A 13388-nucleotide genomic window follows, 5' to 3' on the forward strand; every position below is an offset into this window, starting at 1 on the left:
GTGGGCAGTAACGAAGAATTTTTTTACAAAAGAAATTTGAAAGGTGTTTTTTTTCTGTTATCACAAATTAAAATTTTTGTTATCATTAGTCATCCATAGATTACAGAAACCCTACAGAGCTTTCACTTATTGCTTATTCTTTGTTTGAATTTCAACCGCTGTCATATATGTCACGTTATATATGTCAGTTCACTCAAATATCTAAATTGCTTTAAATGAAAGCTCCATGATTAAATAACGCCGTTCTTATTTATTTAAGACTTCAAATATTAGAGACCGAATTTAAAAGCCTTGGCCGTATGTTCTCCTGTGCATTATTAATGACTTCAAAACCACCGTATGCTGTGTTCATAAACAACTGCATATTTAAGGAAGCTTTCTGTCAACCCAGTCAACCTGGTAATCCCAAACATTTCACAATATCGAAGCTTTTATCTCCATACACATTTCATTATAACTCTAGATCAGTTAAACATCGCCCTTTAGAACTCTCTGTTGATGTTAGTTAGTTATAAGCATATGCTAACGGTAAAAAGAAATGTTATATAACGCTGACTTGAAATTTCGTCACACCGTCTAGCGATTAGCGCACATCCAAAATGTTTTGTCAACTCCCAAAGGAGATTAAGAAATAGCGTCCTTATGAGATCGAAAAACTGTCAAGCGGACATTTTACGCATACGAACAAAGAGAAAACAGATCAAGAATCAGATATAGTCTACCACATAATATTAAGAATTAGCATTGAAGTGACACAGGAAAAATTGCGTAGCTATCATTACAAAGAGGATTAATTTTTAGACCTTCACACGGTGTAAACTTTGTCACGATATGCAACTCACCTATGGATATTTCAGTCAGTCCTTGAGTTGGAGTCACCATATTCAGGGAGAGCAGGCACAGAACAGCAAAAAATCCAAGACTTCTCAAAGATGGAGACATGACGGTTCTTCACAAAGGTTCCACTAATAACACTTCAAATGAATGCAAAGTGTCAGGCATTTAGCGATTATCATTTTGCTTCATGGCTAAGACTAAAAAAAGAAAACGTTTAAGCAATTTTCCCATATTATCATCAGAAACTTTACCACATTGAATACTGTTGTTAATAATCAAATTTTGAGACTTTCATAAACGTTAATCACTATCCGCTGGGATTTGTTTACGTTTAGCCTGAGGAAACCCCCCCCCCCCCCCCCCCCCGTTGAGTCCAAAACTTCAGTGCGAATCGAACCTTCCTGAGAGGCAGCATATACAATTCCGTTCTTGTGTTCAACATTCGACCCAAATTCATTTGGTCACATATTACTATATACCGTATTCACTTTGTTTTCGCTTTTAACCGTATTGGTTTACAATAGTCTTTGTCTGAGACAATCTAAGCAGGTGCTTGGCCTATATTCAACATCAGCAACGCGTAATTCCAACCTGCACCTACAGCAACGTTAACATAACATAAACCAGACTTCACCGAGACCACTTTGTTAAAGCCACGTTCTTTTATAAACGAAACGAAGAAAAATTGTCTGTAGAAGACACTTACTTTCTACCTATTAGACACAACAAATAGCGCATTTAATATAAACTGTGTTAGCAAACTCGTCTTGTTTTATAATAGCATCGGTAAATTTTATAACGGTGATGAACGATATATAGCAAAATCAGTTTTCTTGAATGAAACCCACAGTCACTTTTCTTACCTCAATAGTCGAGGAATGGGCCCTTGCAATAACTTTCAATTTGCAGCTGATCTACCGTACCGAATTTGAACCAGCTCTTTTTCAAATTACCATAGTAATTTATTCTATTAAAAAAGTTGATTGCCAGAGTAACAACCGCCTTGTGCCAGCGACAAGCCGTAGGAGTCTATTCAATCACAACTGGGTGAACGTTTGACAGGAGTAATAGTTATGAGAACAAGAAAAGCAGCCGAAATGTCTCTGCGGTTGTTTCAATTTCAATTTTCTCCAATAATTGCTCTTGGCTAGTACTAGGCGTTTTGAATGATTTTCTGACATACTTGAAATGTTAGTGGTACATCAATAGAAGTGTTAAATTAATTAGAATTTCAGTTCAATTTATACAGAATTTTGTGGCTTTAGCGCGGTGGTTTTCGATTGCCTGGTGTTTTAATGGGGTTGCCACATTTTGTAATAAAAGTTTAAAAGGTCCATGGTAAATTTTTAATACAGAAATCGTATGGAAATTTCGAACTGCACATCCCAACTTGTGTAGTTTTCAAGCCGGAAAGAGGACAAACCCAATTTTTTTCAAGGTCAAGACATGCTGAATACTGCGAATATTGTATTTCTATAGTTTTTACACCATTTAATTAAACGTGTCTATGGCTCATGGCGAAAGCTTATGTCCTTATATACAATAGACCATTTACCGGTACATGTCTACCAGAAATTTATGTTGCAGTTAAAGGTTAAGGTGTTTAAAACACGCGACTAAAAGAACTTACGTTTTAAAGAAACTGTACGGTCACGTTTTTAACTTTCCATATATTTGATTGTCAACCCTTTCCAAGATTCTCTACAGAGTAGGCATAGAAATTTGAAAACGAGACTGCATGTTTTTATGCAAATCCACATCCCTGAAATGTGTTCAGTAAAGTCTCTTTGCGAGACTTCGTACCCAGGCAAGGGTTCAGTGCCCAAATTCTGGTGTGAATACTTAGAAAAAAGGTGCCTTCACATTAGTGCCTAGCGAGAATCGTTCTTGGGCAGTGTGAACATAGCCTAAGTAACAGCAATGGAACTTTAAGTTGGAGTCACAACCCTCTTTCTTATTTACAGCAAGTTGGCGGTCTGTTTCTCCTCCAAATTTGATATACCAATTGATTTTTACAAAGAAGTTCTATATGCCTGGCAAAGAATGAATTGCAGTGCTCTTCACAGCAAACAGGAAGTATTAAATGAAATCGTCTGGAAAAAACGTAACATTAAAATGGAAGGATATTCAATGTCTCACAAATCAAAGTGGCTTTAAGCCACTGAACTTGGAAAATGAGTTATGAAAGGCTGAAAGTTGTCTTTTCATTTTATTAGGTCATAAGGTCCACTTCCAGGAAATTCCTGTAATGCTCTTACTGAATTTTCAGTAGTTACTCGAAAATGATTGGCTCTTAGGCAGCTAGGCAACGGTGAAAAAAAAATGCTTTGCTATTGTTTTGCAACAGTGGTGTCTCGTATTTAGAAGACTGGCGAATTTATTGAAGAACTAAGGAAAGGAGCAAAACACTTAACACCCAAAGAATGTTTTTGTGGAGTAGAGAAGTGGAAATCCGAGCCAAAGAAATCAAAACGAACGGCCAGTTCTACCTTTCGGTGTAATCGATTATCTCTGCCAATCTGGTACAAGAAAACACCAAAGAGCAAAACTAGCAAAGACATTGAAACAAAGAATATGAAGGAGAACTCACCACTTAAAGACGCCTACTCTTAACTGAGCAGTTACCAACCAAAGCGCAAAGAAGATTACGCTAAAAGGAGTTTCAGTGCACCGAAATGCGCAATAAAAAAAAAAATCAGACGTCAAAGACTTGACGGCCACGACTCCGGAGGCCAACGAGAACAACAAATGATTTCAAGAATAACTAACAGCAGAGTTCCGCATCCAGGAAGTGTCTTGAATCAGTTGTGACCACCAAAGTTATCCACAGTTTATTAAAAATACAGCCTCTGTCGCTTCTTCGCTCCCGGCCCTATTGTAGCTGCAACAAACGGCTGAGAAAAGCTCACCCAGATTTAGTGGCGCTAAGCATGGTCCATACTTAGCTCTTATTAACCGAGCAGGAGGTCTGTATGGGTGAATCTTGACCGAGGTAGTGAGTACAGACAGAACGCAGTGAGGTCTGTACACGGCACGACCGAGGTCAAGATTCTCCCATACTGACCGACTAAGTTCGGTTAATAAGATGTTTATTTTATGGCAAACAAGAACAATTTAATTCGCTTAATATAACCGATTTGTACTAACTGACATTTTTCTCGCGAACGGCGATGAGGCGAACTTAATCTTGTCAAAGTTTGCCGTTTACTTTTTTTCTCTTCAGGCTTTTTGGCTCTTCCATAAATAAACATTGTTAGAAGAAAATAGTCAATATTTTTGCGTTTTAGTTTGCAACTTTTTCACCCGAAAATGTAACCGGTCTAGGTGTCTGTCTAGACGGGAAAATATAGACCGCTTTCAATACCGATTCCAGCCAATCAAATTCGTGAATTCGCTAGTTCCCAGTCCTTGTGTGACACAGCCATATAATAAAAGAGGATCTTCACTAAGGAATCTGATTCCGAGTAACTTCTAATCGTCTTCAAAACGTTTAAATCAAGTTTAACTTTGCCCAAAGAGGTGTCTTATCATTAAGTCGAGGGTTTTTCAGGCGCATTACATTGTTCAAAAATAAAGTTTCATTCAGCTGATTTGTGCGTTTTTCAGCTCACTGAAACTCACGGATCACTGAAGTGGTTTCCTACAAAATTACGCAACCCGCAAGTTTTGCTTTTTAATAAAAGAAATTTGACCGTCTGTGTTATAAACAAGTAATCGCATGATTCTTCGTAAGAGGCTATGACTAAGGAAATCACTTCCTTCCAAGAGCAGGCCAATTTATTATTAATATTAAATCTGCACTGCAGTGCAAATTTGCGTTCGTTTATTTCTCAGTCTTATAATACAGGAGTAATCGTGTGAAAGCACGAACAATCAAGGATTCACATAACTCGCAATATTTGTGATTATTTCAAATTACATTCGCCTAAAGGCTCGCACAATTTTGAGAGAATTTTAAAATATCACTCGTAGTGTAAATCCTTAATTGCACTCGCATTCATACGATTACCTATACAAATTGAGGATTAATATTACTTGTGTTTTCGGAAGTTGCAGAAATTGCCCACGTACTACAATTTCGGCAACTTCCGGAAACACGAGTGATTTTAATCCTCAATTTTACTCGGCCTCATGCGGTTATCCATACCACATGCTTAATTATTGAAGGATTTGAAAAAAATTGCTTTTACGTTCGTGCATATACACGTATACATTTCAGAAGGCGTTTGCTTTTAATCAAACAGACATGATCAATTCAAATAACTATTTAACAAGAACTCTTCAGTCAAGTTAAGAGTGTTACTATCAAGGAGCCTGAAACTAAATTTTCGATCGCCACGAACAATGCCGCCAAAAACATCGAAGGATAGCCTGCGTAGCAAGCGTTTCCGTGGAGTTGGGGAGCAAAGAAAGACCGAGGAAGGGGATTTTCGGTGTTTTGCCCGCCCGAAAAATGGGGCGAGAGCCAAAAAAAGAAAGAGGGGCTTGGGGGAGGGGAAGGAAGGAAACGCTTGTAGACAAACCCCTGGATTTTGAAAACCCCGTTCACCAGCGAACGGCGCTCGTGATTGGCTTGGCTAGTCGAACATTTTTGACATGTGTTGATCAAAGGTGAGCCAGAATCCAACATGGCGGAAGAAGGAGTAGACGCGTTCAGAGCTTGATTACAAAAAGCTTTAACTTTTCTCGCCGAACGGGGATTTAGATGTGAGCTTCGACAAGAGACATAGAGACTCCTAAGCGATTCAGTCTTACGAGATCTTCGCGTTTTGCACCGCTGTGGAACAGTACGGTAGAAATCCTGTAGTGCAATGCCGACGCTTTGGGATTTCGAAGCCTGTACATTATTGCAGAAGCAAGTGACACTATTTGCAGCTGTTCCTTATATTTTAACATTACTTTCTTGAATGCCACATGCGCCAAGAACAAGATAATAAACCACGGGACAGAAAATTCGCACCTACTTCCTCCAAGAATACTGTGTTGGAAAACCAAGTGATTTCGTCTGGCTCATTACATAGCAACATGCTTTCGGATTTTATCGTGTAGGTACTCTGACATTTCATTGAAAGCATTTTTGTTGACAGCATTTAAAACCTCTGGGTACAACTCTGAATGATTTGTTATAGTGTTAGCTGCTACATGTTAGTTTTTGTCACATATTTGCTTTACCAAACATTTAGTCTTCTCGTCGTGGGGAATTCTTAAGCGAACATTTCCGGAGTTGGTTTTAAAACCAACTTTGACTTGGAGGCCGCCTTCGCCGGAAAGATTATCTATATTCAGATACCGGTCAGGATTATCGTTGTTTTCCTTCTCAGATGTTTGAAGTCTCCCCTGCCCAAATTCAAGCGTGTCCAGCAAACGCTTCTTTACTAGAATTAACTTTGTAGGAGTTGACTAACTTTACTTTGTATAGCTTCCTGGACGAATGAATACAGTGATCCAAGGTTTCGAATCTTGCGAGCACAAGGATTACAAACACGACTTGAATACTTCTCACATTTTACCACCTCAACACCAACTTTCTGGCAGATTTGTGCTAAACCTTCACCCTTGCAGTCCTTCCTTTTAAACGGACTGAAAAGAGTTTCCGTAGAAATATAGCTTGATTTTAAATTACCAAATTTAACTTTGAAATTGTAATTACAATGCTTACATTGGTAGATCGGACTCATCGAGATTTCTTCATGCCCACCGTACGCTTGTTGTTTCGGAAATATTTTGAAAAGTTAAAGTTTGTTTTGGTTCAACACGTGCCCTCGAAAGTTCACTTCCGCCACGGAAGGCCAAAGATTTTATTGGTTAATTTATGACAGCCGATGACAGCATGAAATCTCACTGTGCGCACTCAGGCATGAAAGGCCAAGTGGGCGGTTTTTCAAAATCCAGGAGTTTGTCTGCAAGCATGTCCTCCCTTCCCCTCCCCCCTCTTTTACGCGCTCCATTTTTCGCGGGGTAATTCTTTGCTCCCGAACCCCACGGAAACGCTTGCTACGCAGGCTAATCGAAGGATAGAGAGCATCTTTTGAAATTCAAGACTTGTGTGCTTCTCTCAGTATCAACATTCAACAACAAGTAATTTAAAAAAACATCAACGGCAAAGTAATTTTACTAAATGGAATAAGGAAGATATCCGCAAGATCCTCAGGGATCCATATGTCGATAAGTTAAAATCTTCTCTGGGAAATATTTGTCAGTGAAGTTCAAGAACTATAAACGATTACATTCACTAATATGAGGCTGAAAAAGGACTAACTGAAACAAAATATTCCACTGTGGAAGGATGTAAAACTGTACCCGGTGGTGTATTCTTGAAGTTAAAGCGAAAACCCCAAGAAGACACACTCGTCCACTTCAATCATTAGTAAAATAACAGGTCATAATAATTCAAGCACTTATTATTCATGCGAAAGCTGGAAAAAGTTGCGTCCTGAACAGTCGACCTTTGTTAATGTGAGAAATTCTAATACCGAACAGAAACCTTCTACTATCATTTGCATCATAAACACATGCAAAAACCAAGCTTCGACTGACTTTTTTCATCTCATCAGTAACAAAACATAGGAGCAAAAATTCTTATAGCTTGGGGCGTTTAGAAGCGGGCGATCGATGGGATACACAATTTTTCGCGGGTCCCCTTTTCTCCAGATATTGAAAGAGTTGACGTTTATTTACAAAGGCGTTTGGTGAGAAGGAATGTTCAGTTCCATAGTCCAATGTATTCCGATAGAGGGGAAACAGAATATTGGAAAAAAACCTGACGGAACTTCAGCATCCTTGACAACGGCAATAACTTGCTTAAGCACGTAAAACAGCGAATCTGTAATAAGTCCATGAACACTGTTTGTCGTAATATCAGTAAAAACTAACTTGCATTCTAGGAAGATGTCTTGGAACGTTTACGTATGGTTGCTGTTGCGTGTTACGCATAAATGAATTTCATGGCCTTTACTTTGTTTTAGCTTCCATATGTGCTGATAGTCAACACAAACGGAGACGAGCGTGTTGTCACGACTTAGAAGTTTGCAGGCCACATCTGTTTGCATTTACAATGGGAAATAATATTTGAAATATATTTTCTGTATGTAATAGAATAAAGGAAACGTGCTAATGAAATCAATTTTTTTTTTCTATAGACGGTTGGCAACAATGCCTCTTGTCGTTGAATGGTTGATTAATTGAAATTATTGAAAATAAATGGAGGGAACATAGCTGAGAAATTCTAACATTAACACTATTTTCAAATATTTGGTTTTGCTATAAAAATTCATTTGTGGTTGGGCTTTATGTTTGTGAAAAATGTAATGTGGACTTAAGGTATTTTCGCGACAAGGAACGGGTTTCAGAAATAATTCATTTTCCTTCGCCTGGTTAGGATTGGATATCCGAATTAATGAAATCATATATCCAGCTGCAGGTGTTATAAATTCCTACCTTCAAACATGACTTACTGCAATAGAGATTTCTGTTCCGGTTTTTGTGCCTCAGAAGTCAATCTAGTTCCGCGATAAGGTAACCCTCTGTAGCAAGTAAGGCTTCTTTGTTCTGAGGCATACATTAATACTAACTTGAAGCTTGACCGCTGACTACTACATAGAAATTATGCCAAATTAGCACATAATGAATAGCATAGTACCGAGAAAAATAAATCAATGATTACTCGTATTCTTCTCACAACGTCAAATCCTTTCCTGGTTAGGAAAAAATCTATTTACAATATTTGTTTCATAATTCAAGTCAAGAAATGAACGATTTTATATTTACCAGTACTTCACGCTGCGAGTGAAGTAACCTTCACTGTGCGTGCTATAATCCGATACAGGTGGGCACGTTTAATGGGACAATGCCAGTAACAATAAGGCTTTTGAGACAACTTCATTAGTTTAACCTAAACATGAAAACCACCATCAAGATATGCTTTGTCTAGTTCAATAGACAAAATGTAACCTAAATATAAGATATATAAACAGGACATGCCTTGAATCACTTATTTCTATCTTGTACTCAGCTGCAAGGCTAAGGTTGTAACTCCATTCAAGCCTGTACATGACAGTCGGTCATTTTGCAAAAATGTTGCTGTAGTGTGGACTTTCTTCAAGAAATTGCTTTTAATAGTTTATTTAGAGCTAATCAAGTTGTTATTACATGAGTTTATGGACCATTTCGTGAATTTATAACAATTTATAACAGTTTTAAGCGATTTTATCGTGACAGTGTCCCTTTAAGTGATATTTTTACCGCCACAAAATAGCTTTTAAAATTACGGCACGAACCCAAATGAGGACTGCAGTATATATTTCTCTTGCTGGATCAAGGATTTGCGGACTTTTTAAGTTTTACTCATATTCCGCAATGCCTTTTGTCTCGTGTCATGTCAGATAGCAAACTTTCTTCTTCAACAAATATACTTTGCTTCCTATTTCGTTGCGGTTAGGTCCAATCCTGTTTGCTTGCGGTTTGCTATTATATCACAGCTGGAAAGGACGCGGAATATTCCGTGATCCGAACTTTTCCGACAGCCTATATATGCTTGAAATTTGCAATATAATGCTCTAAAAGTTCGCCAATTTTGTCTGGATTAAACTTCCACTAGAGTCGACGTTCACAGATAAAACCTCAAGTGTACTTGTTCTTTGTTATCTGCAAGTGTCCCGAGAATCCGATGATCACTTAACGACCAAATGTTTTTTAAGTATGAGCACAGATAATTTTCATACACAGTCATTGCTTTGAAAAATATCCAAAAAATATTGCTGAGTGAAGGGCAAGAGTTTTTAAACTAGACAGACTAAATAGATAATGTTTGGCATAAGCACGCTCCATATGACAATGACCTGCAATTAGTGGTCGACACCTACTAAAGTAGTGGTTGACACCTACTAAGTATGCTAATTTCAGACGAAGCTGTGAAATTCTTCGTTTTATCAACACGGGCTATTTAAAATCATTTAAACAGAATCAAAAAATTCATACTAAAGATTTATTGACTAATGCTAAAAATAAAATCCATTCTGACCAGGATGAATTTCAGTTAATTGGGTAAAAATAGGAAAATATCGAAATTAACATTTTACAGCAATTAACGTTTTAAAAACTTCTAGAAACTTCAATCATCGTTAAATATCAAATCGCTTCCATAAAAATGAAACATTGCTAAGTGAATATATATCTTAAGAGCCACTGCCTACAAATATAAACTAAACACCAGCACAAGTCGAACATTTTTTGCCCATAGGTTGGGCCTAGCTAGAAAACAAACGGACCATAGTTAGTTTCTGCTAATACAGCTTTTTTGGAAGAATTTTGCAAACAACGATTACACCCCGATTGGGCTTAAAATCTACTTCCAGTTATGCTGAATTTTCTGAGTATATTTGATCGCATCGCACACCACACAACAGTTTCTTGAGAATCTTTCAACAATATCTTTATTCAGCTCAGTTCTTCATGGTACCATTAAACGAAAAGTAAAATAAATCGAAGTTTAAGTTTTGAGCCCGAAACGAGATTGAACAGACACGCAAAATTTGACAATGTGTTGCAAGCGAATTATAGCACTAAAATATCGCCATAATTTTCTATGGGCTATAACTTTAAATGCCTGAAAACCGCTTTCTACGGGTTAACCATACACCCAACTGTTTGAAAATCAAAAAATATCTCTGGGCAAATAGTTTTAAGTAGGCCGCCTTGGCCTGTGTTTCTCATTTACCTGGACAGAGTTGCCCAAACATGAAACAGTTTTTATTCTGTTCCTCTACCCACAATATTACGCAAAGTTCCTTCTTATGTTTCGCACAGCAAAATCCGACACAACCGAGACAGGTCGACGCTACGTTTCCTTTTTGTTTTTCACCGATTTTAAAGGGACACTGCCACCATTTTAAGCATGATTTTGGAAATCTCAAAAACATATATCGCTCATTGGAAGCTGAACAATTACGGTTTTGTTTTGTGGAGCAGTACTCTACAAAAAAACCCACTAGGAAGTGAGGATGGCTAACAATGGCGAGGATGCAAACAGATTGCGATATGGGTGATATGAAAGAGCGTCAGGATGTCAGTTTCTCAAAGGTTCAAGTATGGCTCGAAAACCGTTGAAATTTTACAAAAATGTTGCTGCAGTGTGGACTTTCTTCAAGAAATTACTTTTAATCATTTAGTTAGGGCTAATTAAGTTGTTATTACATTAGTTTGGGGACCATTTCGTGAATTTATAACAGTTTTAGGCAAACATATCGCGACAGTGTCCATCTAAACGATATTTTTACCGCCACAATTTAATTTTTAAAATTACTGCACGAACGCAAATGAGGACTATAATATTTATTTCTCTTGCTGGATAAAGGAATTGCGGACTTTTTAAGTATTACTTAACTTTCGCAATGCCTTTTGTCTCGTGTCATGTCAGATAGCAAGTACTCTTCTTCAACAAATACACTTTGCTTCCTGTTTCCTTGCGGTTAGTTCCAGTCCTGTTTCCTAGTTCCGAACTTTTTCGACGGTCTATATATGCTCGAAATTTGCAATATATTATGTCCTAAAAGTTCGCCAATTTTGTCTGGATTAAACTTCCACTAGAGTCGACGTTCACAGATAAAACCTCAAGTGTACTTGTTCTTTGTTATCTGCAAGTGTCCCGAGAATCCGATGATCACTTAACGACCAAATGTTTTTTAAGTGTGAGCACAGATAATTTTCACACACAGTCATTGCTTTGAAAAATATCCAAAAAACATCGCTGAGTGAAGGGCAAGAGTTTTAAACCAGAGAGACTAAATAGATAATGTTTGGCATAAGCACGCTCCATATGATAATGACCTGCAATTAGTGGTCGACACCTACTAAAGTAGTGGTTGACACCTACTAAGTATGCTAATTTCAGACGAAGCTGTGAAATTCTTCGTTTTATCAACACGGGCTATTTAAAGTCATTTAAACAGAATCAAAAAATTCATACTAAAGATTTATTGACTAATGCTAAAAATAAAATCCATTCTGACCAGGATGAATTTCAGTTAATTGAGTAAAAATAGGAAAATATCGAAATTAATATTTTACAGTAATTAGCGCTATAAAAACTTCTAGAAACTTCAATCATCGTTAAATATCAAATCGCTTCCATAAAAATGAAACATTGCTAAGTGAATATATATCTTAAGAGCCACTGCCTACAAATATAGACTAAACACCGGCACAAGTCGAACATTTTTTGCCCATAGGTTGGGCCTAGCTAGAAAACAAACGGACCATAGTTAGTTTCTGCTAATACAGCTTTTTTGGAAGAATTTTGCAAACAACGATTACACCCCGATTGGGCTTAAAATCTACTTCCAGTTATGCTGAATTTTCTGAGTATTTGATCGCATTGCACACCACACAACAGTTTCTTGAGAACCTTTCAACGATATCTTTATTCAGCTCAGTTCTTCATGGTACCACTGAACGAAAAATAAAATAAGTCGAAGTTAGTTTTGAGCCCGAAACGAGATTGAACAGACAAGCAAAATTTGACAATGTGTTGCAGGCGAATTATAGTACCAAAATATTGCCGTAATTTTCTATGGGCAAACAGTTTTAAGTAGGGCGCCTAGACCTGTGTTTCTCATAAATTTTGCCTAAAATCCACCGTTGGAATGTAAACAATTGGGTGACGCGGCCAGGGTCCGTGCAGGGTTCGGCCAATTCAATTTTTCAATTTTCTTGAAAAATGGAATAAGCAAATATTACTCAACTAAACTGTTTGTACTCATTTTCAGCTGACCAAGAAAAATGTTAAATTAGCACAGGGCCAGTAAAAACGCATCATTTTTCCACTTTTCTAATTTAAAGATAAATCTAAAATTAGAAAAATCTTGTTTATGGCTAAAAACGATATTTTTGTCCATTTTCCATTTTTCCGTTTTCCTAATCAACTGAAAAAACGCCAAAATGGAATATACTTGTGGCCATTTTCTGTTTTTTTTTTATTATTATTTTTCCGCTTTTAATCAACCACGAAAAAACCAGAAAATTGACATTTAGTCTATTGAATTTTCTATTTTCGTATGTTTGGCAAAAAATGGAAAAATTGTAGTGGTGTCTATTTCTTGTTACGTTTTCCATATTTCGGTGAATTGGAGAAATGTCATCGATCTTGTTAAACATGCTGTTGTGATTTTAAATGTACATGCAAACGATTTACTGAAATATCTAGCTTTTAATGGCCGCATACGCGCAAGCCGCGTCGAGGGACTGGGAATGCCCCAGTTCTTGGCAGGACCTTCGAAAGGTGGCGGGGATTGAGAGAGTAGTGACTGCTAGTTACATAAAGGAGCTTTGTCGAAAAGCAAGCGAAAACACACAAAGAAGTAAGTGGGATATTAAGGCAAGGATACAACGTGGTTCTTCTGCAATTCTTTGTTTTTACCAGCCATGTGATCGAAACTAAAAATCGTAACCACTCAATAAATAAATTCAAGAATATGGGATATGATAGATGATTGCTATATAAACAACCTCGCCAAGAATCAGGTTTCTGCTGTTTTTTATTCACCCGTTATTCGCAG

At 37.3% G+C, this 13388-nt stretch overlaps 1 protein-coding gene across 3 annotated transcripts in view; it reads right to left on the bottom strand.

Annotated features, from left to right (window-relative positions):
- The window catches only part of LOC145486405 (glutamate receptor 1-like), a 40753-nt gene extending 32342 nt beyond the window's left edge, over positions 1-8411 (bottom strand). Inside the window, exons 1-2 of one of the 3 annotated variants that reach the window (XM_081465057.1) lie at positions 8275-8411; positions 843-974 (exon numbers count right to left, since the gene is read on the bottom strand). In XM_081465057.1, coding sequence (XP_081321183.1) covers positions 843-942 — 100 coding nt within the window. In that variant the 5' untranslated portion in view covers positions 943-974; positions 8275-8411. The other 2 variants (XM_081465056.1, XM_081465058.1) reach the window with 2 other exon arrangements.
- Positions 8412-13388: the final 4977 nt, after the last annotated feature.

This window comes from Orbicella franksi, chromosome 5, assembly GCF_964199315.1.
Source record: "Orbicella franksi chromosome 5, jaOrbFran1.1, whole genome shotgun sequence".
In the NCBI taxonomy this organism is placed as follows: domain Eukaryota; kingdom Metazoa; phylum Cnidaria; class Anthozoa; order Scleractinia; family Merulinidae; genus Orbicella; species Orbicella franksi.